Below are 20512 nucleotides of genomic sequence, written 5' to 3' on the forward strand. Positions count from 1 at the left end.
GTGTCTAGTTTTAAATTTAAAAGAATTACTAGAGCTGCAAATACTGTTAAACACCATTTTAATATGCAAACTGTCAGTATATAACGTGATCATTAGTGGCCTCATGATTTTTAAATTATCTAAATTATCAGAGAAAGTGGTTTGACGTAAGATTGAAATCTTTCAATTTTTTCTGTTTAGGTTCCTCAAGACCCAACAAAGTTTTACAAAAATATTTACTTTTGTCGAAGTTGTGAGATGTATTTGCCATCTACAGAGTTCTCCATTTCATCCACTTCATACCATGTTAGCAGATGTCGTCAGTGCTGTATGCTTGATAATGAAGCCCGACAACGGGAAGCATTTTTGAAATACAAGGTTTTACTCAAACAGCTCTATCAGTCAGAAGCTGATTACGAAGACGATTCTAAGATTGCTTATCTGATGCAGGTATGATGTGTATCATCCATTAGTGACAGATCATAGAGATGACTTTCTCTCTTTGCCTCTCTAGATGCGTGTTTTGAAATGGAGTGATAGTAACAGCAGTCAAGAACACTAAGGAGTGAGAACCAGTGTTCTTGGTTTTTTACCATGTAGATTGGTTGTATGTATAGTTCTAGAGAAGGATATAAAATTCTTGAACCACTTTCTTTTGACTCCATTGCAAAGCAATAGGTGTAGGCATGATTTCTTCTACCATAATAATATGGTGATCTTTGTTCTACACTTTTGCATTATATAGACTTAGGTCTTCCTGTGTTTTGAGAACTGATTGTCTCTGGCCCAGAAAGCCAAACCTCAAGAAGGAAGGCAGCTTTTGCTTGGTAAAGTGATGGCAATTCATGAAATAGGCTTTATTTTTCAAATCCTCACTAACATTAAGTAGAGTTTATTCTTTGGAATTAAACTACTTGCTATGTGTGAGATGAAGTAATATATTAATTGCTGCAGCAAATTCATTGCATCTTATTCTCTATGCCTTTGATATATTCATTCATTTCACATATATTAGCATTTGATCAAGTCAGGGCTATTGGCAAATGATTGATTCATGTAGACTTAGTCATAGTTGCAGCAAAGTACAGTCAGAAAATAACAGAATTTCATAATTTGAAGGAAACTCAGCAGTCATCTAGTTCAACCTATGCCTAAAAAAAAGAAAAGAAAGAAATAGCCTTTACAACATACCCCGCCAAGTGGTCATTTGGCTGAAGGTCATCCATCCAGTCTCCAGAGAAAGGGGAACCCACTTTCTCCTGAGGTGCCCCACTCCAGTTTTGCATGGCTCTGATTATTGGAAGTTTTTCCTTAAATCCAGTCTAAATTCGCCTTTTTGTAATGTGTACACATTACTCCTACTTGTGTCCTCTGTGGCTGAACAAAACATACCTCAAAGCTTCCTATTTTCTCTAGGTTTAAATACTATTAGCAGTTGAAATGTCTAAACTCTAGTGTTAGTAGAGTTTTATTAGATTATGATCTTCTCAACAGCTATTTTTCATCATTACATCACCAGGATCTAACACCATGCCTGGCATGAAATAAATGTTTGGATTGATTTGGACAGAGAATAAAGATAAATGGGACCTGAATCTGAAAACCTGACCTCATTAGCACTCTCTAGTAACAAACAACTGAGCTCACTGTGTCACACGTTAAAAAGTAAATAAAACCTAAGACAAGGTTTCCTGTTGTATGTTTACATATGTGGATAATTGTAAGTCTCAGACTTAGCACAAAGAACAGAGGATGTAGCAGGAACACAATAGTTATCTTCAAATATTTAATGCAGGGTTATCACACAAAAGGAGAGTGAGAATCCATTCATTCCTTTCATTTGTAAAGCATTTATTAAGTGTCTGCTCTATGCAGAGACACTGTACTAGGGATACAAAGAGAAAACAAAAATCAAACTCTGCCCTCAAGTAGCTTCCTTTCTATTGGGGAATATAGCATTTAAAAGGAAAAATACAATATAATCTAAGGAGGGAGAAAGCACTGGTAACTAGACCAATAAAGGCTTCCCAAGGAAGCTATTTTTATCCTAATAAGCAGAGATAAGGAGGAAGTACATTCTAGGTAAAAGGAACAATCTAGATAAAGGTCTGAAGGCTGGACATGCAGTGCTGATTTGGGGGAAAAGCAAGTAACTAAGTTTGGCTGGACTGGAGAGTATATCTCAGGGAGTCTTGGGAAATCAAGGTGGAAAGGTCAACTCAAGCCACACTGGAGAGTTTGCCTTGGAATGCCAAAGGCATGCAGCAGTGCCTCTGCCTAGAGTAGATGCTTAATAAATGCTTTCCAGATGAATAAAGGAATGAATGAATCCTCACTCTCCTTTGATAACCCTGCATTAAATACTTTTCAGCATGCAATACTGTGAGCTCAGTTGTTTGTTAGTGTAGAGTGCTAATGAGGTCAGGTTTTCAGATTCAGGCCCCATTTATCTTTATTCTCTGCCCAAATCAGTCCAACATTTATTTCATGCCAAGCATGGTGTTAGGTTCTGGTGATAGAAAGCTGAAAAACAGCTCTTGAGGAGATCACAATCTAATAAAATGCTAAGACTAGAGGCCTAATTCTTGGTTAGACATTTCAAGATTTGCTAATAGTCACAAAGGATACCTGATAGGAGTGAAAGTTTTAGTGCATATCTATAACCATTATTGGATATATCCATCATTAAAAGTGGGTTCTAAAAATCAAGTTCATAAAGAGATGATGAGGAAAGTATTGCCAGTAATACTTTAAGTGGAAAAAGGTCAAAGTCACTTCGCTAGCTCAGTATGAGTCAGCAGGGCCAAAGAAGCAAATACTGCCCTCACTTGCATTACATTTTATGTGAATATAATTTTCATCATAAGATTTAATCATATGATTATTTTTTCTATCACACAATGAGAATAAAACACTTATTCTGAAGCTTCATAAGAAATGGGAGAAAACACAAAAATGAGAATAAAATAAGTATTTTGAAATTAGTTTCCAAATATTATGCAGAGCCTTCTAGCTTTGTAATAGGCAAAATAAATTTATAAACAGAGGGGTTGATTCCTAACTACTTTATTCCACCCAAGCATAATTTGTGTAGTATAATTTTCATATATAATGATAAAATTCATTTACAGCAATCACATTTATTACCTATTGGCTACAAACGTGTACCAGTTAAAATAAAAATGAAACTCAAGATATAGAGAAGGAAAAAATTTCTGCTCAGAGGAGGTATTTGATCACAGACTAGTCTGCCTAGATGATCTTTAAGGTGCCATTATCCCTAATAGTGGCTTCAACTGCAGAAAATAAGTAGCTCTATTATTGTTGTAATCCTTTCCAATATGATATGTTTTTGTATGCTACCTCTTGAAACTTTTTCTATTTTGAAATCATTTGTTCTTTTCATCACATAGCAGACCTTCCCAGCAATTTCCATTTTGACACTTTTAAAAAATTAGCAGTCTTGCTTTAAAAGTGTACATGGAACAATTCAATTCAGTTTTCATATTTTGACACAAGATTAATGTAACTAACAGGAAAGAAGATGAACCAAACATATACTTGGAGAATGATTAGAAATCAAGAGTAAATTAAAAACTCAGATTGTAGCCTTTCAGTTTTTCACCATTTTCACTGCTGTAACAATGTGCTTTTTGATTTTTTGTAATAACCAGGGTGTTCAGGTTTCATTTAATATATCGGAGTAATATATTGCATTCAATACGTATTGGATTATCTGTTACTATAGTACTATAGCAATTGGTGGGCACAGATTTTTAAAAGTCTTATTTTTGTTGATTTTGTGATTTTTTTTGAGCTGATCTCGAAAGAGATCATTGTAGAAACATAGGCTTAGAAGAAACTTTAGAAGTCTTTGAGTCCAACCTCATTTTACAGGTGAGAAAACTGGTTAAGTGATTACAAAGTTAAGTGCACAGGGTTATGCAGATAGTAAGTGTTGGAGACAAATTTGAACCCAGATCTTAGATTTCTGTTATCTTGTCCTAAAATTTTTGAAGTAAATAATAGTTTAAATTTTTTGCCCATATTTCTAATGTGTCACAATTGAGTCTGCATATGAATTCTATATTTGTATTGCTAGACCTAGTGAAATGAGATATAAAGCTACATTCTCATTCATTCATTTGAAAATGCTTATTGTCAGGCAGATAAAAACAATTAAAATTTAAATATATTTGAATTTTAATTAACACAGAGATCTTAACTACTAAAAAGGTAGAATGAAAACTAATTTATGAAGAGGGAAGTATAAGCAGGGTCAGTGAGTGAATGATTACTTTAAAAATCTTGGTAATAGCTCTCACATGGACAGTCATTGTTTTTATTGTATTTTATAGAATCTTGCACGTAGGATTCAGGTAATCCAGATTACAGGTTAAGGACTGGTACATCCAAGGCATTCATGGGAAAATATTTTTTTCCTAGTGGGCTTCTTGAAAAGATAACATTACACCTGTAATGAACAATTTAATTTTTTTAGAGATAAAGTATTCTAATCTTCATTTTAAAAATTAAGGACAATGGAGAAGAGATTAAAAATACAATTAAACATAGAAAGGATAAAGTCTTTATTTAAGATATGAAGAATAATAGATATGGAATTCTGTTTCATATTATGGTGAGGAAAGAATAAAGAAATTGAAAGAGACATATCAGAGTAAATTATCACTTATCACTACCTTTAAATGTTACTGATATTTTACTATCAATTAATACTATTAATAATCCTTTCTAGCCTGAGAAGATGCTTGTCTAATTTTCTTTTCAAATTTCAACATATAATTTTGAAATAAAGATTTATTTTCCTATGAAATTTTGAAGATATTTTAGAGTGTAAGGTCTTAGGACTTAGATAATAATTATAAAACTTTAAAAGACATCAGGTTAATTGCTGACCAACTTGAATAACTGTTCGATATTTGAATGGTGTTATATTGCCTTGTCTTTGTTCCTTGAGACATTAGAGTAGTCTCATTCTTTCCACAGAAGATTATGGAATATTATCTCACCACTATTAGCTTTATGAAACTGATCTACACATGTATTAAAAGATACCCTTGAAGAAAATATGAGATGCAAGCAGATAGAATTTTGCAAATGATATTCACAAGTGAACCACATCTTCATAGTCACAAACTGACTGAAAGGTAGAGATAACATAAAATATTTGTTGAAAAACATATGAAAAAGCATATAATTTTGTAAAGTAAAATGCAGCTATCAAGCCTTTGACAAGATGTATATTATGATAGATATAACAGATAAATTTGTTCCACAATTCTCTGATTTTAAGTGAGGTATAAAGCAGAGATGTATATTCACCAAAAGTGTTTGCCACTGTTGTGAGGGATGTCCAGAGCAACAGAATTCAAATGAAAGAAAAGATTCCCTAAAGTTATCTGTAGTCATATGAAAAAATATTTTAAATCACTATTGATTAGAGAAATGCAAATTAAAACAACTCTGAGGTACCACATCACACCTATCACGTTGGCTAGTATGACAAAAAAAGAAAATGATGAATGTTGCAGAAGATGTGGGAAAAGTGAAACACTAATGCATTATTGGTGGAGTTGTGAACTGATCCAATCATTCTGCAGGGCAATTTGGAACTATGCCCAATCGGCTATAAAACTGTGCATACCCTTTGATCCAGCAATACCATTACTAGGTCTGTATCCCAAAGAGATCATAAAAATGGAAAAAGACCCACATGTACAAAAAATATTTGTAGCAGCTTTTTTTGTGGTAGCAAAGAATTGCAAATTGAGGGAATGCCCATCAAATAGAGAATGGCTGAACAAATTAGGATATGTTAATGTAATGGAATGATGAGCAGGCGGATTTCAGAAAAGCTTGGAAAGACTTACATGAACCAATGCTGAGTGAAGTGAGCAGAACCAATAAAACACTGTATATACAGTAATAGCAACACTGTGTGAAGAGCAACTTTGATAGACTTAGCTCTTCTGAGCAATACAGTGATCTAAGACAATTCCAAAAGACTCATAAGGGAAGATGCTATCCATATCCAGAGAAAGAACTATCGAGTCTGAATGCATATTGAAGCAAACTGTTTTCTCTTTCTTTTCTCGTGTTTTTTCCTTTTTCTTCTGATTCTTCTTTCACAATGACTAATGTGGAGATATGTCTAATAGGATTGTACATGTATGGCCTATATCAGATTGCATGCAGTCTTGGGAAGGAGGGACGTGAGGGAGGGAGAAAAAAATTTGAAACTCAAAATCTTATAAAAGTAGATGTTGAAAACTATCTCTACATGTAATTGCAAAAAAAAGATGAAGTCTCTCAGATATAAATATTGTCTGTGGATATTGTTAAACCTGAATTCCTACAGAGACTCCTAAATAAAATTCACAACCATGAAAAAAAATTTAGTTTAATCGTGTACATAGGAAAACCTAGGTGGATTGAAAATACCTATTGTTCAGACCATTGTATGGACTTGAATGGGTAGTACATTGAGGTAGTCATTTTCCCTGAAATGAAGATCCATATTTTTTAAACACAAGAATTCTTCTGATGCCACAAAGCCATGAGTCATGAGGCAAAGCAACCTCTGAAGAATCAGAATTACAGGTTACCCAGAGAGCAAAGGCCACAGTATCGAAACAATGACTTACACATAAGAAGTGGCATAGGAGATATCATCAGAGATGTGTTATAGAAAAGGAGGTGGGCTGATTGTGCGGCAAAGCAAGGCTTCCCCCTCCCCTAGTATTTTGATTGAGCTCCCTATGGAAGGCTTTTGGGAGGACATGAACAAGAATCTCACAGGACAGAAATAAAGGAAAGGATTATCATCTGTGCCAATGGAGTGTCCACATTGTTGTCCACAGATACATTGGAATATTATACATACTTATGCCAAGAATTTTTAAGTCTTCCTTTTCTCTTGATGGGATGAAACTAAACCAGATTTTCCATCTCTGTTAGAGGGAAATAGAAAAGGGAAGAGCAGATGACAAGATCAAGGAGGGAAATCAGAAAGGAACAGATAATTGAAGAGAAAGGGAACCTCTTCCATCATCATTTAATTCCTTTGCTCAGTTATCTATTTATGAACAGAGAAGTGCTTCAGATGTAATTGTTGGGATCTAGTCCCCAAACATTTGATGCAGGCAGCTGTGTCAATACTACTATGTTCACTTTTATAAAAAGATAGATACCCCGAGGCATAGAAAAATGACATAATTTGTCCAAGGTCACCAGAGTCAGAAAGCGTAAATTGTCCTCCTTTCTGTGAGTCATTGTGATCTTCAAACACAGGGATGGTCATTTGTCAGGGATTTCATAGAGAAGATTCTTATTCAGGTGTTGGCTGACCTGGGGACCCTTCTAACAAAGACTGATTCTGCGATTCTTGAGAGACAGTAGTTTCTGCTGCTATGGTCTGCTATGTTAACAGAACATCTGTGGAAGAATGCAGGGGCATTTTTCTCCCTCCCTCCATCCCCTCCCTCTTCCCCAAGACAGCATGCAATCTGATATAGGCCGTACATGTACAGTTTGTCTGACTTGGACTGCTTTCTCCAAATACCTAATGGAAGAAGTCAGTGTGAATAGTGTCTAGTGTCCCACTGGCAAATTCCATTGGACTTTCGGTTCCAGAGAGCTTGCATTGAGAGATTGCACTGAGGCATAACAGGAAAGAGGAGCCTGTGGTTCTTAGGCATATGGTTGATTGAGCAGTAGTCAGGTTTTCAAGGGAATGCAATTCCTGTGTGATGTCCAGATCATCCTGTCTCCAGGTATTTGATCTAGGCATGGGCTGTTCCAATGCCGCAGAACCAGGCATGTCCTCCTTAGGAGGTTTCTCATGATCTGTGCATCAAGCTTAGAAAATGCCTTTCCTCTTTCCGTAGGAAGTTTCCCTTGGCTGGGGGATGGGAGAGGTGCTGTGAGTTTGAAGAGAAGGGGGAAGTGGGTCCATAATCTTCTGTGTGTCTAAGGCTGATCTGATTCTAGCAAAACCCTGTGGGTTTAGGTTATAAGAACAAGAGATTTAATAATTGCTAGTCAAGCAGGAGGAGGGATACAGGAACACTAAAGGCAGCTAGATGGTATAGGAGTCAGGAAGACCTGAGTTCAAATGTGGCCTCAGACACTTACTAGCTGTGTGACCTTGGGCAAGTCACTGAACCTCTCTCTGTACCCCAATTTTCTCATCTGTAAAACTGCCTGTAATGATAACACCCACCTCACAGTTTTCATGTGAGGATCAAATAAATTAACTTATGCAAAATGGTTTGTGAAACTTAAAGTGCTATATTTAATGCTAGATGTGATGAGGGTTTCATTTTAAGCTAAGTGACGTTTAGACTTAGTTTTAGAGAAAGAGGAATAACTATTAAGTAAACACATGAAACGTATAATGCAAATTGTGAAGGATTATTATTAGCTATATAGAAATTTTTATAGAAATTGTTAGCTATAGATTTTCCAAGCTCACCTAGATGCTTACCTAATATGGATGCCTCAAAATGATTGTCCTACCTACTGGCCCTTCACCACTAGGAGTCACTCAGTGAGACAGAATATGATAGAAAGATCAGGATACCTGCATTCTGTAGCCTGGGCAAGTTATAATCTTGTACTTAAATTTTTTTCGTCTGCCACTTGGAAATAGTAATATCTATCCTCTGGATTGTTGTTCAGTTGCGTCCGAGTCTTTGTGACCTCAGTTGGAGTTTTCTTGGCAAAGATTCTGGAATGGTTTGCCATTTACTTTTTCAGCTCTTTTACAGATGAGGAAACTGAGGCAAACAAGGTTAAATGACTTGCCCAATGTTACAGAGCTAGTAGATGAGGCCAGATTTGAACTCTATCCGCTGTACCGCCTGGCTGCTTGAAAAATATCAGGTGCTAATCAAATTTAGGGTACCTTATAGCTAATAACTGATTACACTTATATTCTCTAGAGTGGTATAGTGGTAAGGGTTCTGGATTTGAGCCAGAGACTCGGGTTCAAATCCCAACCTGGACACTTATTAACCATGTGAGCCTGGGCAAGCCACCTAAACTCCCAGTTTAAGGAGCCTCAGTTTCCTCATCTGTAAAGTGGGGATAATAATAGCTGTAGTACAGATTTCCCAGGGTTGTTTCTAGGCTCCCAGGAATATGTAAAGCACTTTGTAAATCTTAAAGAACTATGTTAATGGAAGTTGTTATTGTTGTTGCTGCCTTAATCTCCTGGCAGAAATAATTGCTTGTCCCAGGTGGAAGGGCACGTAGGACAGTAACACTGAAGAAACGAGACTGTAGGGATAGAACGAATAATAATTCTCACTCAAAACAAGAGGCTTTGTGCCACAGGACAACTCTTCTAAGTGATATATATTTTTTAAATATGCTAAAAAATTAAAAATCCAACTATGTTTCATGTAACATAAAATCTAGAACAATTTCATCATCAGACTAGCCAGACTAGCCTAGACATTCATTCTAAGATTTACTTTTATTCCTAGTTACAAGATCTCCAGTATCTGATTGAAAACGTTTGGGCTTCCCAGTCAGTCCTCAGCGCTTGGGACGATCTCTATGATTTGGTCATTGTCAGATGGAACAAAACGCAGGAATGGGCCCCTTGGAACTGTATTCTCCTGACTAAAGATGAAGCAGATGCTCATCTCAAGATGAAGAGCCTTGAAGAGGTAAGAAAGATTAAAGGGCAGTTTGGGGGCAATTGTTTTGATAATTTTAATAAAGTTAAAAATAATTACTTTCTAAATGCACATTCCCAAATCTTTATGGCTACCTGAGTTTAGAGACAATTAACTGGTCAATCAATAAGTACTTACAGAGCAAATACAGAAAATGAAACAATTGTTTACTTTCAAGGAGCTTTGATTACAATGGGGGAGACATTCCTACATAAGTACATATAGAATAAAAATAAAGAGAAAACCATAAATATAGAAAGTTGTTGATCCTATATAGTTAGGGAGGTAGGGCACTGGTAATTGGGGGGAATCAGGAAAGTCTTTCAGTAGAAGGTGGTACCTAAGTTAGTCTTGAAAGAAAGAAGGAGATTGTGTGAGATGGTGGCAAGGAGGGAAGCAGACCATCCTGGGCATGTGCAAACTCACAGAGCTGGGAGATAGAGGGCCACGTGTGGTTATATCAGTAAGGCAGGATTCATGACCTCAAGGATGACCATGAACATGCCTGAATGGTTCAGAATCTCAAAGTATGAAAAACTCTGTGTAGAAGGCAGAGGAAATATAACATTTGTTTAGACTCCAGAGGATCAAATCCAAGAACCAATACCCCCAATTCAATATAGTAGCAGTTATATTCCAAAACCAGTAAGCCCACCTCAGTTTAGTAACAAGGAAATTATAACAGTATTATAGCAAGGAACCAAGTCATCCTGTAACCTTCCCCCCTGCTAGGGCTTTCTTGTACACAATTACTGACGAATCCTAACCCTCCGCTCAGGGCTCTCTCTGCAGCTCTGTGGACTCCGAGTTCCTGCTCCTTCTTCCTGGGCTGAATTCCAGTTCCTGTAGCTCTCTGCAGATTCTGCTGTTTGATCTCCACAACTCTCTTGTTCTGCACTCTTCTGCTCTGCAGTCTCTAGCGGTGTTGGCTCTGCCTCAATATCTTCTTGATGTCTGCTTCTGAATTCTGCTGCTCTCAGTTCTGGGCTCTCCTTATATACAGCCCTATCTGGGTCTGATTGGCTAGAACTCAGGTCTCTGATTGGCTGAATTCATGATTGACTAGAACCCAGTGCACATACCTTGGCTCTGGTTTTAGCAACTCCCCTAAGGATCCTGAGGACTTCATGCCCACATCAGCTTAGCACCTAGTAAGTAGGGGCTTCAGGCCTAGTTACCAACAAAGATAAAATCAAGCTTTCCCACCTAGCCCCACCTGAAGCCGATTGAGTGGATGGGGAAGATCACATTAATACTACTGTGGGGAAAAGAGTGGCATCCTTTAGCTTGAATACGGAGTGGGGGAAGGGCACCAATACACACTGCTGCCTCTGCCTCTCATTTCCTCCGTGGCACAGTCTCTCTGTACTTATGGTTATCAGCACTTTGGGAATAATATCAGTCTGTGTAGTATTGCTGTGAGAATATGACAATGAATAGGAAAAAACTTGCAAAGTCATGAAGGTTACTAGTTCATAGTTATTGAAAGCGGGTGGAGGACCGTAGCCTCATCGATCTAGAGTCTGAGGGGACATGAGGAGACGTCTTTTCACTTTACTGAGGCCCAGGGAGGGTGACTTGCCGAAGGTTACACAGATGGCCATTTGAAACTAGGTAGGTAGAATTTGAACCCAGGTCCTCTGACTCTCGAGCTAGTTTTCTTTCCTCCGGACTGTGTTGTCTTCTTTTTTCTGATGTTTCATTTTCTAATGATTAATACACAATATATATAACCCCACCATTTACATCTATGTCTTACGTATAAGATCTGCACAAATACGAGTCTATAATGTTGGATAGTTAACATTTTCCTACTTCCAGTTCTAAATACTGAGAACATATCAGTCACCTACCCTGTGCCAGATACTGTATTAGGCTGTGGGTCTAGGAAGATAAAAATGAAACAGCCCGTGCCATCCAGGAATTGCCATTCTTTCCAGGGAGATGACTTTTCCATTTATTAAGTACACACAAAATGAACACAAGGTGGTTTTGACAAGGAGGCTCAGGATCAGGAAAGGCCTCCTGTGGTGAGGTGGCACCTAAGCTAAACTTTGAAGGAAACTAGGCATTCTAGGGGAGGCAGCAGGAGGCATTTCAGGAGGGGGCACAGCCCTTGCAAAGGCGCAGAGGTGGGAGATGGAACGATCATGTATGAGGAACATGCCGGGACACATAGCGTATAGGAAGGGGAACAAAGGCTAATAAGCCTGATATGTACAGTAAGCTCTTAGACAGATGTTAGATATTTTGGTTGTATAAAAATGTTTTCTGAATCTACTTCATATATCTCTGCACAGATCACTCAGCCTTTTGCTGTAGCAAATGTCATTCTTTCCATGTCTAAAAGATCTCTAGGACAGCATCTCCTAGGAAGGCTCTGGAGCCTAATAAGCTGGAGAAGTAAGTAGCTCAGGATCACTGGTTCAGATCCAGCACTGACTGGCAGTGGCTGAAGTTCTATCATTTCTTTCCCCGGGGTTTGTTAATACAACTAAATTTGAAGAGTCCCCAAATGGCAATGCTGATTGGTAGTTTTAGAAAGCCAGGATTAAATCAGCCCCACAGGATAAATTGCCTTCTTACCCTTGGGGGCAATCTCTTTAAAAAGGGCTCTGGAGATTCGGGTTTTATACCAGAACTCACAGAGCAGGCTATGGAAAATGAAATGAAAATATCCCAGAGTTGATTGAAATATGACTACTCCCCTGTGATGGTTTTCATTGTATTAAGAATGGGAATGCTGTAAATGAAAAAGGGTTTATAAATAGGAACCCTTTCATCTATTTTCCCGAGGTTTAGTAATTAAAGGAGTACTTGAAAATGGAGAATACTGTAAGTTTTGTTATATCACAGAGACACACTGCACTTTAACTGACAGTCGTGAAGGAATATGGGTTTAGTATAGTTGCCTAGGCTCGGGGCCCCATTATTCATTTGCTTCCTGCTACTCTAAATGATAGAAGCATTGCAAAAATGAAATATCATTTATTGCTTCCAAATTTGAAGTCAGGGGTGAAATTGGTAGAACATGTTGATGAACAGATTTGAGGAGTCTCCGATGATTTCCAAGGGAACTCTTTCCCTGAAGGCTGTAGATGAAAACAAAGGAGAGGATTCATGCATTTAATTCAGAAGAAGGTTTGGCCCCTCAGCAGCTGAGAAGCATTCTCTGCTCACCGTTGATTCAATCTCAACTGCTGGTAATTTCATGAAAGATGTCACCTGAGGGAAAATAAAGAAAATGCTCCTCAAATAGTGCTCAGTTTGAACAGAATTTCTTATTTGCCTGCTGTATATGCGTAGGGTTAGGGATGATGTGGTTAATATATTTTTGTTAAATTGAATTTGCAACTTATTTTCACTAGACTATTAAGAGACAGGAGGGTTAATGCCTCTGGTCCTGTCCTTTCTGTAACTCACTGGGTGACTTTGAACACATCCCTCATCTATAAAGTGAGGGAGGGGTTCTAAGGTTATTTCTAGCTCTGAGATTCTGTGAGGCATTGTGACGTAGCGGGCAGGAAGCTGGCCTTGAAGCCAGGGGGCCCTGGTTCTGACACCATACATGACCTCACCTACCCTGTAGGCAATGCTGTAAGTTGGCTCTGAGTTTCAGAGAAGGTACTGAGGTATATTGGTAGAAAGGGAGACAGATTTAGGTCCTATCCACATCCTTTTAGGATTAAAAGAATGTTCACATACAGGGGTGGGGAATCTGTGGCCTCAAGGCCACATTTTGTTCTGTGAAGTCTGGATTCAGTCAAAGGGCTGCACTTGAGGATCTAGAGGGCCACATGTGGCCTCGAGGCTGCAGGTTCCCCACCTCATCACATAGATCACCTCACTTTTCCTTACCACCTCTAGAGGGGAATGGTGGGGCGTGTTCTGTGATAAGGAAAATTGAGGCTGAGTTCAGTGACCCCAGTGGCACAGCTATTAAATGATGAAACCATGTCCCCCAACAGATTTTGCAGTTCTAGGTCCATGGTTTTCTCCACTGCACTGTGCTTCTGTATTCTCCATAGGAAATGAAATAAAGATTACAGTAGTGTTATATATTATATTTAATAAGCCAGGTTGCCTCATGAACATTTAATCACCAGAAATGTAGCCAAGACTGTCAGTGTCTTCTCATTGAGGACAGTGGGCTAGAATGAACCTCATTCCCAGGGCTGAGATTCCAGTGCTTCTTCAATTAATCTACACAGCTTCCTTTGAGTATTTAATCTAATTACTGCAGTATCAAATTAAATGTTCTATTTGTGTGCATTTCTAATTTCAGGATGCCAATATGATTGGATTTCTCTAAGTCGAGCTGAGGCTCCAAAGCAGGCTGACTCAAAATATTTCCTGTAATTATGGTTTGAGGCCACTTTGATAGAAGCATTTACATTCAATTTAGGCAAGGAACAAGAAAGAGTCTTCTCAGTTTATCTTTGTGTTGCAGGTTTAAATATTTCCAGGCTTCTCTTAATTTACAGCCTGTGTTTGCCCACTCAAAATTTAGGAAAAATAATCACGTCCTTTTTCAGAAACTGAACTAATCTTGAATGAGGGCCTATAATCATGATAAGGAGATAGAGAAATACATACAGAAAGACTTCTGCTTTATGAATTATTTTTACATAGAAAAAACATTGAAGACTCTCTCTAGCATATAATATGGTTTATGGTCAGGTGGGGGTGGGGCTAGGGAAGATTCCAACCTCTTTGGTGTCACCGATATTCCTATCCTTATCCCCCAACTCAGTATGCCCCCCAAGGAAGTGAATCTGCTTGTTCTAAGTCCATCTCAACTTTGGTCATTTTAATAGGATGTCCAGTGACTTCTAGCACAAATAGGTACCGCTTCATCATTTCCTCCTGAAAAGGTTAAATACTTTTTTCTCCCTGATACTTGTTCCATTAACATACACATTTGCCTTTAGTTTAGAAAACCCCATTGTGGGAAATGTTAGGCTTCTTTACCCTCAATTGCAGCTCTCCACAGAAGCCACTTGTGCCACTTAACACCCAGCTAGATCCATTTCTTCTTACTGTGGTCTAATGGTCAGACTCCTTTGCTATTGTGAAGTTCCCAAGCAACTAATGCATGTTGGTTACCTACTTGATATAATTGAAGTTGTACCTGGGTAGTATTAAGATTAAGTTTTTCTAACTTGATTTTTATGTACTTCTTTTTAGAGTTTTATTGATGTGTTTGGTTTTTACATTACAAATACCTCCAGATTACTCCCACTCCATAAGAACTTTCTTGTAACAAAAGAAAATAATTCAGCAAAAACTAACAAAGAAGTGATGGCATCTGAAAGTTCATGCAACATTCCCTATCTGTAGCACTCCTAAGCTTTCTGTTTTTAAGTGTTATTTTATTTTTACTTGAACAGAAATCTATTTTTTCTACCTGACACTGCCATTTCATTAAAAAGAAAGAAAAGAAAGGAGAAAACAAATTACTTGTAACAAATATATAGTCAAGCAAAACTGATTTTCTCATTGGCTGTATATGATATAGAGATATAGACACACACATGCCCATACACATACATATGTGTATGTGTGTGTATATATCGGCTGTGCACATTTGTCACAAGGAATATGTTTGTGTGTGTGTGTGTGTGTGTGTGTATATATATATATATATATATATATGTTTATACACACATATATAAGTTCTGCATGCTAAATCCAACAAAGCAGATGGCATGTCTGTTTCATCATTGATTCTTTAGAATCATGGATGGTCATTGTATTGATTTTAATTCTTACAGTTTCCAGTTGTTTGTCTTTATAGCGTTGTTATTATGGAAATTGTTTTCATGATTCTCCTTATTTCTTTCTTCATCTCTTTATTGGCTTATGGAAATGATGCAGTGGATAGAGGGCCTGGTCAGAGTCAGGAAGGCTCGAGTTCAAATGTGGCCTTAGACACCTGCTAGTTCTGCCATTCCCTGCAAGTCACTTAAGCTCTGTCTGCCTCCATTTCTTCATCTGTAAAGTGGGAATATTAATAGTTCCTACCTCTTATGGTTGTTGTGAGGATAAAATGAAACTATTTTAAAGTACTTTGCCAGCTTTAAAGCAGTATATAAATTCTAGCTGTTATTATTCAAAATTGTTAAATTTTTAAAATAATATTGATGTTATAGTATATAAATCGTTCTGGTTCTCCTTACTTCACTCTGCATAAGTTTATATAAGTCTTTCCACGTCTCTTTGAAATCATCTATTTCCTCATTTCTTACAGCAAAATAGCATTCGATCACATTCAGATACAACAATTAATTTTCTCCATCAGTCAGTATATCCTGCTTATCCATTGCCTTTGATATACTTTCCATTGAAAACCTTGGGCGCCTCCTAGAGGTGTGGGGTTCTTGTCCTCTCCCAATGAAATGTGTGACCTTGGGCCTATTATTTAACCTCTTTGGGATTCCCTTCTCACCTTTGTAGAAAGAGTAGTATGACACCTATATTACTCATCTCCTACCATTGTTTCAAATGAGGCAACACAGAAGGAAGTACTTTGAAAAGTATAAAGTAGTAATAACCAGTATTTATATACTCCAGTAGCTCTGCCAAGAACACCCCAGATGGGGTCACAAAGAGTCGGATACTACTGAAAAATGGCCAAACATTTTAAATGTCAGACTTGAGGAATTTGCATTTTATCCTAGAGGGACAGAGCCACTGACTGAGTGTTTTTGAGAAGGAGAGGGACATGATCAGACCTATGTTTGTATTATTAATTTGGCTTTGTGAAGAATGGACTGGTAAGGAGTTTCCAGCATGAGGATGTATGTTTGAAGGATGGACAGCATATTTATTCCATATACACTTAAAAGCCTTGTTGGCTTCCTGCAAGTAGTGATGGTTTTATTCATTGTTTTGATATCTCTAGTGCTGTAGCACAGTGCAGGGCACATCATAGGCACTTAATAAATACCAGCTGATTGATTAATAATAGATACTAGCAGGAAGACTTTGGTTAAACTCTTGCTTCTTATGAGGTAGGCAAGTTATTTAACTTCTTTCTTCCTTAGTCTCTTCATTAGTTGAAGGAGGATAATAATACCTATAGCACCCCCCTCACAGGGTTATTGTGAGGCTCAAATGAGATGATAGATATAATGCACTTTGCAAACTTTAAAGGGACATATTCATATCAGTCCGTCCTTCCTTCCTCACTCCCTCCCCCCTCTCCTTTCTTTCGTCTCTTCTTTCTTTCTTTCTTTCTTTCTTTCTTTCTTTCTTTCTTTCTTTCTTTCTTTCTTTCTTTCTCTTCCTTCCTTCCTTGCTTCCTTCGTCCCTTCCTTCCTTCATTCCTTCCTTCGTTCCTCCCTTTTCTTTCTTTTCCTTTCGTTTCCTTTCATTTCCTTTCCTCTCCTGTCCTTTCCTTTCCTCCCTCCCTCCCTCTCTTCCTCTCCTTTCCCCTTCTTTCCCCCCCCAGTGCCTAGCACATAGCACATAGTAGGTTCTTGATAAATGTTTATTGACTGACTAAAAAAACCCCTCAAGAAAAAAAGTGTGTAGAGGTGTAGAGGCAAGCGCATCTTTGTCATCACTGTTTATTTGAGCAGTTCAGGAAATAGGATTTAAGTGGAAACCATGGTGACAATGGATGAATTGTGAAAGATGAGGATGAGAATTAAAAAAATGAGAGCTGCAGCAAAGACAGAAATATTCATGAATTAGACATGATACAGAAGTACCATGGAAAGGCAAGGCAAAGAATTGATAAAGAGGCTGGATTTGAAGGTAGCACAAGTTTGAGAGACTGTTCTTTTAATTCATGCAATTATAGAGCTGAGAAGAGCCTTCAGAGATCATCCATTTACAAAAGATGAAATTAAGCTCTTGGAAGTTTAACTGACTTATTCAGGACCACATAACTCATGGAAGAGAAAAGAACCCTGCCTTTTCCCTTATTACCCTATATTTTTGTCTTTTCTTCACATAGCTAACCAGCTCCAGGAGTGGGACAACCTGCAGCCTCAAAGCCACATGTGGACTTGAAGCCACAGGTTCCCCACTCCTGAGTCTAGCCAAATTCACCCAGTATGTAAATTCCCTTCTTGCAGGTTGCTTAGTCCTTTGTAGAAGTTTATTAGCTTTTCAGATCAATTATCTCTAGCTCCTCAACACTAAATGATTTCCCCCAGAGTAGAGGTCTCACATATGGGGCCCACACATTTCAGCAACACTCCCCAGTGCTAGCCAGAACCAGATTAAAATGTAATTGGGAAATTTTTAACAAAATAAATAAAAATACAATAAAACATAAATAATATTAATGTGTGGCTTTCTAAGTCAATACAGGGCCTAGCTCGCAGGGATCTTTCTGTGTGATTTAGTGGTCTCCCCTTTCCTCCATTTGAGTTTGCAGCCCCCAAAGCTTGATGTACAAGTCTTCCTAATTATTACATTGACATAAAGTCAGATTTGCCTCTATCACTGATACAGATATTGAACAAGAAAGGTAGTAAGACACAGAAAAGAAATGGAGTTTTTACTGGTTATCCATGTGGAAACAAACCCAGCATGAGGAAGTCATATCTTCCTGGAGGAGGCAGAAAAGGATTTGAATGGCAAGTTCTCAGTATGTCATGATCACTACTACTGCTTTGACATAGCAAATGATGTTTGTGACAATTAACAGAATATGGGTTTTCTTCTCTTTCAGGGATATGAACCCGTGTTTATTCACAGGATCAAGCACAAGCACATTCTAGCTAAGAACTATTTTTCCCAGATTCCAATGATGGCTGCATTTTTACAATGTGATGACACTGAAGATGAAGCAAAGGAGGAAGAAAGTAATGCACCGAAGGAGAAAGAAAGTAACCAAACAGAGGAGGAAAAAGATAAGGAAACAAGACTGTCTATAATGCCTACACCTATACTTGAAGACACAGAGGCGTGATGCCTTCCACATTAGTGTTTTCCTCTGTGGCTATTTGAGTAACATAACTGTAATGCAAGTAAAGGAAAGGATTTGTGCCTTTTTGTGGCATTTCTTAATGACTTATCTTTAGGAGTGAGATAAGTTTTATGAAGACAGAACATCCTTACATCAAAAGTTTTAATATTGGTCTATTATTTTAAAGTCAGAGAATGCTTTTGTAACCATATGCAGTGTTTTGAAGTAAAAAGAAACTGATATTTATATAATGCTTTAAAATTTTTTCAAAGTACTTTATACTATAAATTATCCCATTTGAACCTCATGAGAATCTTGTGAGCTAGGTACTACTGGCATTGCTATCCTTGTTTTACAGCTGAGGAAACAGACTCTGAATTTAATTTGTTCTTGATGACACAGCTATTAAATGTATCTGCAGTAGGATTTGAACCCAGATCATCCTGGCACCAGGACCAACCCTTTCTCTACTCCACCACAGTACCTTTGACTTGTATACCAAATCATGTTTTTTATTCATTTTTTCAGATATCTTAAAATAGTTAAGGGTTTCATAGGAAGAATGAAAAGATGTGGCTTATTTGTATTAGACATAATGGATTTTGGCTTTGGACACCAGTACATGTGAGTTCTTATTTTGATTCTTCCCCTTATTTACCATGAGACTTCACCAACTTTATCTCCTATTTTTCAGTTTCCTCATCTGTCTAATGCATATAATTACTGTTTCTGCTCATCTCTAAGGAGTGTTGTGAGAATTTTTGAAGTGGAACCTTTCTTCGCTTATTAAATGCCATCCTTCCTTGAGAAATCTCCTGAAGCTCTCCTCTGTCATTGCCGAGGCTTCCTGAAGTCAGTGGGAATAAAATATATTCACCACCTAACCAAAACCTTGTGCAATCACTTTCCTGTCCCGAATAGTGAATAAGCATAAAACCATACTAGCTAAATGACCAGCAAAGCAGTAAGACAATAAAACAACATGCTGTTTTAAAACATCTTACATAATGCGCTTTTGTTAGAGTTGCCACCATCACTATAAACTCTTAGGCAAGAGAGAGCATATTTTTTCACAACTTTCTACTATATGGCACTATAGGGACACCAGGGACTAGTAATGGTGATGACACCATGTGTGTAAGTAGACTGTGGAAGAATGGTTTCACCTAGAATTTTCAGTCCAGTTGATTGGGCCGGTCTATCTCCACAGTACACTTAACCTCCTTATCTGAAGTAGGAAGACCACGTTGCTGAGTTTGAGCAAAAGTTCACAAAACTGTTCTGCCGCCACGTGTGTTGACATGGCCTGTCTGAAAACACCTAAAGACATTCTTCCTATTACAAACAATACTTTAGTATATAAAAAAACTTCTGATTTTATGATCTAGATGAAATCATGTATCCTTATTTACTTTTAAAAGAGACTAAACAAAAAGTTTACTTTAATTATGCATTTCCCGCAGTTTATTTAAAAGATAATTTGATGTATAAAAATAAACTTATACAACTTTGCTCATACATTGGCACATAGTTCAGGAATACATTTATATCACATAGCGGTAAACTATACTATTGCTCAGAATTACTAACATTATGAGGTAGCCATTAACCCTTTCTTGCATTCAGCCTGACTAGAGACTTTGAAGTAATATATAACACTCCGATTCCCAAATAGTGATGGTTTCAGTGACCCTTAACATTTACAGGCATCTCAGAGTGAGTGGGTTGTCCCAGTAAGTAGTGGGTTCTCTGGTATTTGAAGTCTTTAAGTAGAGGTTAGATGTCAGCTTATCAGAGATTTTGCAGACAGATTTCTTGTTCAGGTGTATGTAGGACTAGATGCTAGAAGAGGTTTGATTTCTTAATATTTGATGCTGTGTGATTCCTATCCATACTCTTAAATCAC

The 20512-nt window shown here is 37.6% G+C and overlaps 1 protein-coding gene across 1 annotated transcript in view; it reads left to right on the top strand.

The window, feature by feature from the left end:
• The window catches only part of IQUB (IQ motif and ubiquitin domain containing), a 95850-nt gene extending 77128 nt beyond the window's left edge, over positions 1 to 18722 (top strand). The window contains exons 11-13 of the mRNA XM_036761208.1: positions 181 to 429; positions 9489 to 9674; positions 18370 to 18722. Of these exons, the coding sequence (XP_036617103.1) occupies positions 181 to 429; positions 9489 to 9674; positions 18370 to 18609 (675 nt within the window). The 3' untranslated portion in view covers positions 18610 to 18722. The remainder of the gene's footprint in view (positions 1 to 180; positions 430 to 9488; positions 9675 to 18369) is intronic.
• Positions 18723 to 20512: the final 1790 nt, after the last annotated feature.

This window comes from Trichosurus vulpecula, chromosome 5 (genome assembly GCF_011100635.1).
Source record: "Trichosurus vulpecula isolate mTriVul1 chromosome 5, mTriVul1.pri, whole genome shotgun sequence".
NCBI lineage: Eukaryota > Metazoa > Chordata > Mammalia > Diprotodontia > Phalangeridae > Trichosurus > Trichosurus vulpecula.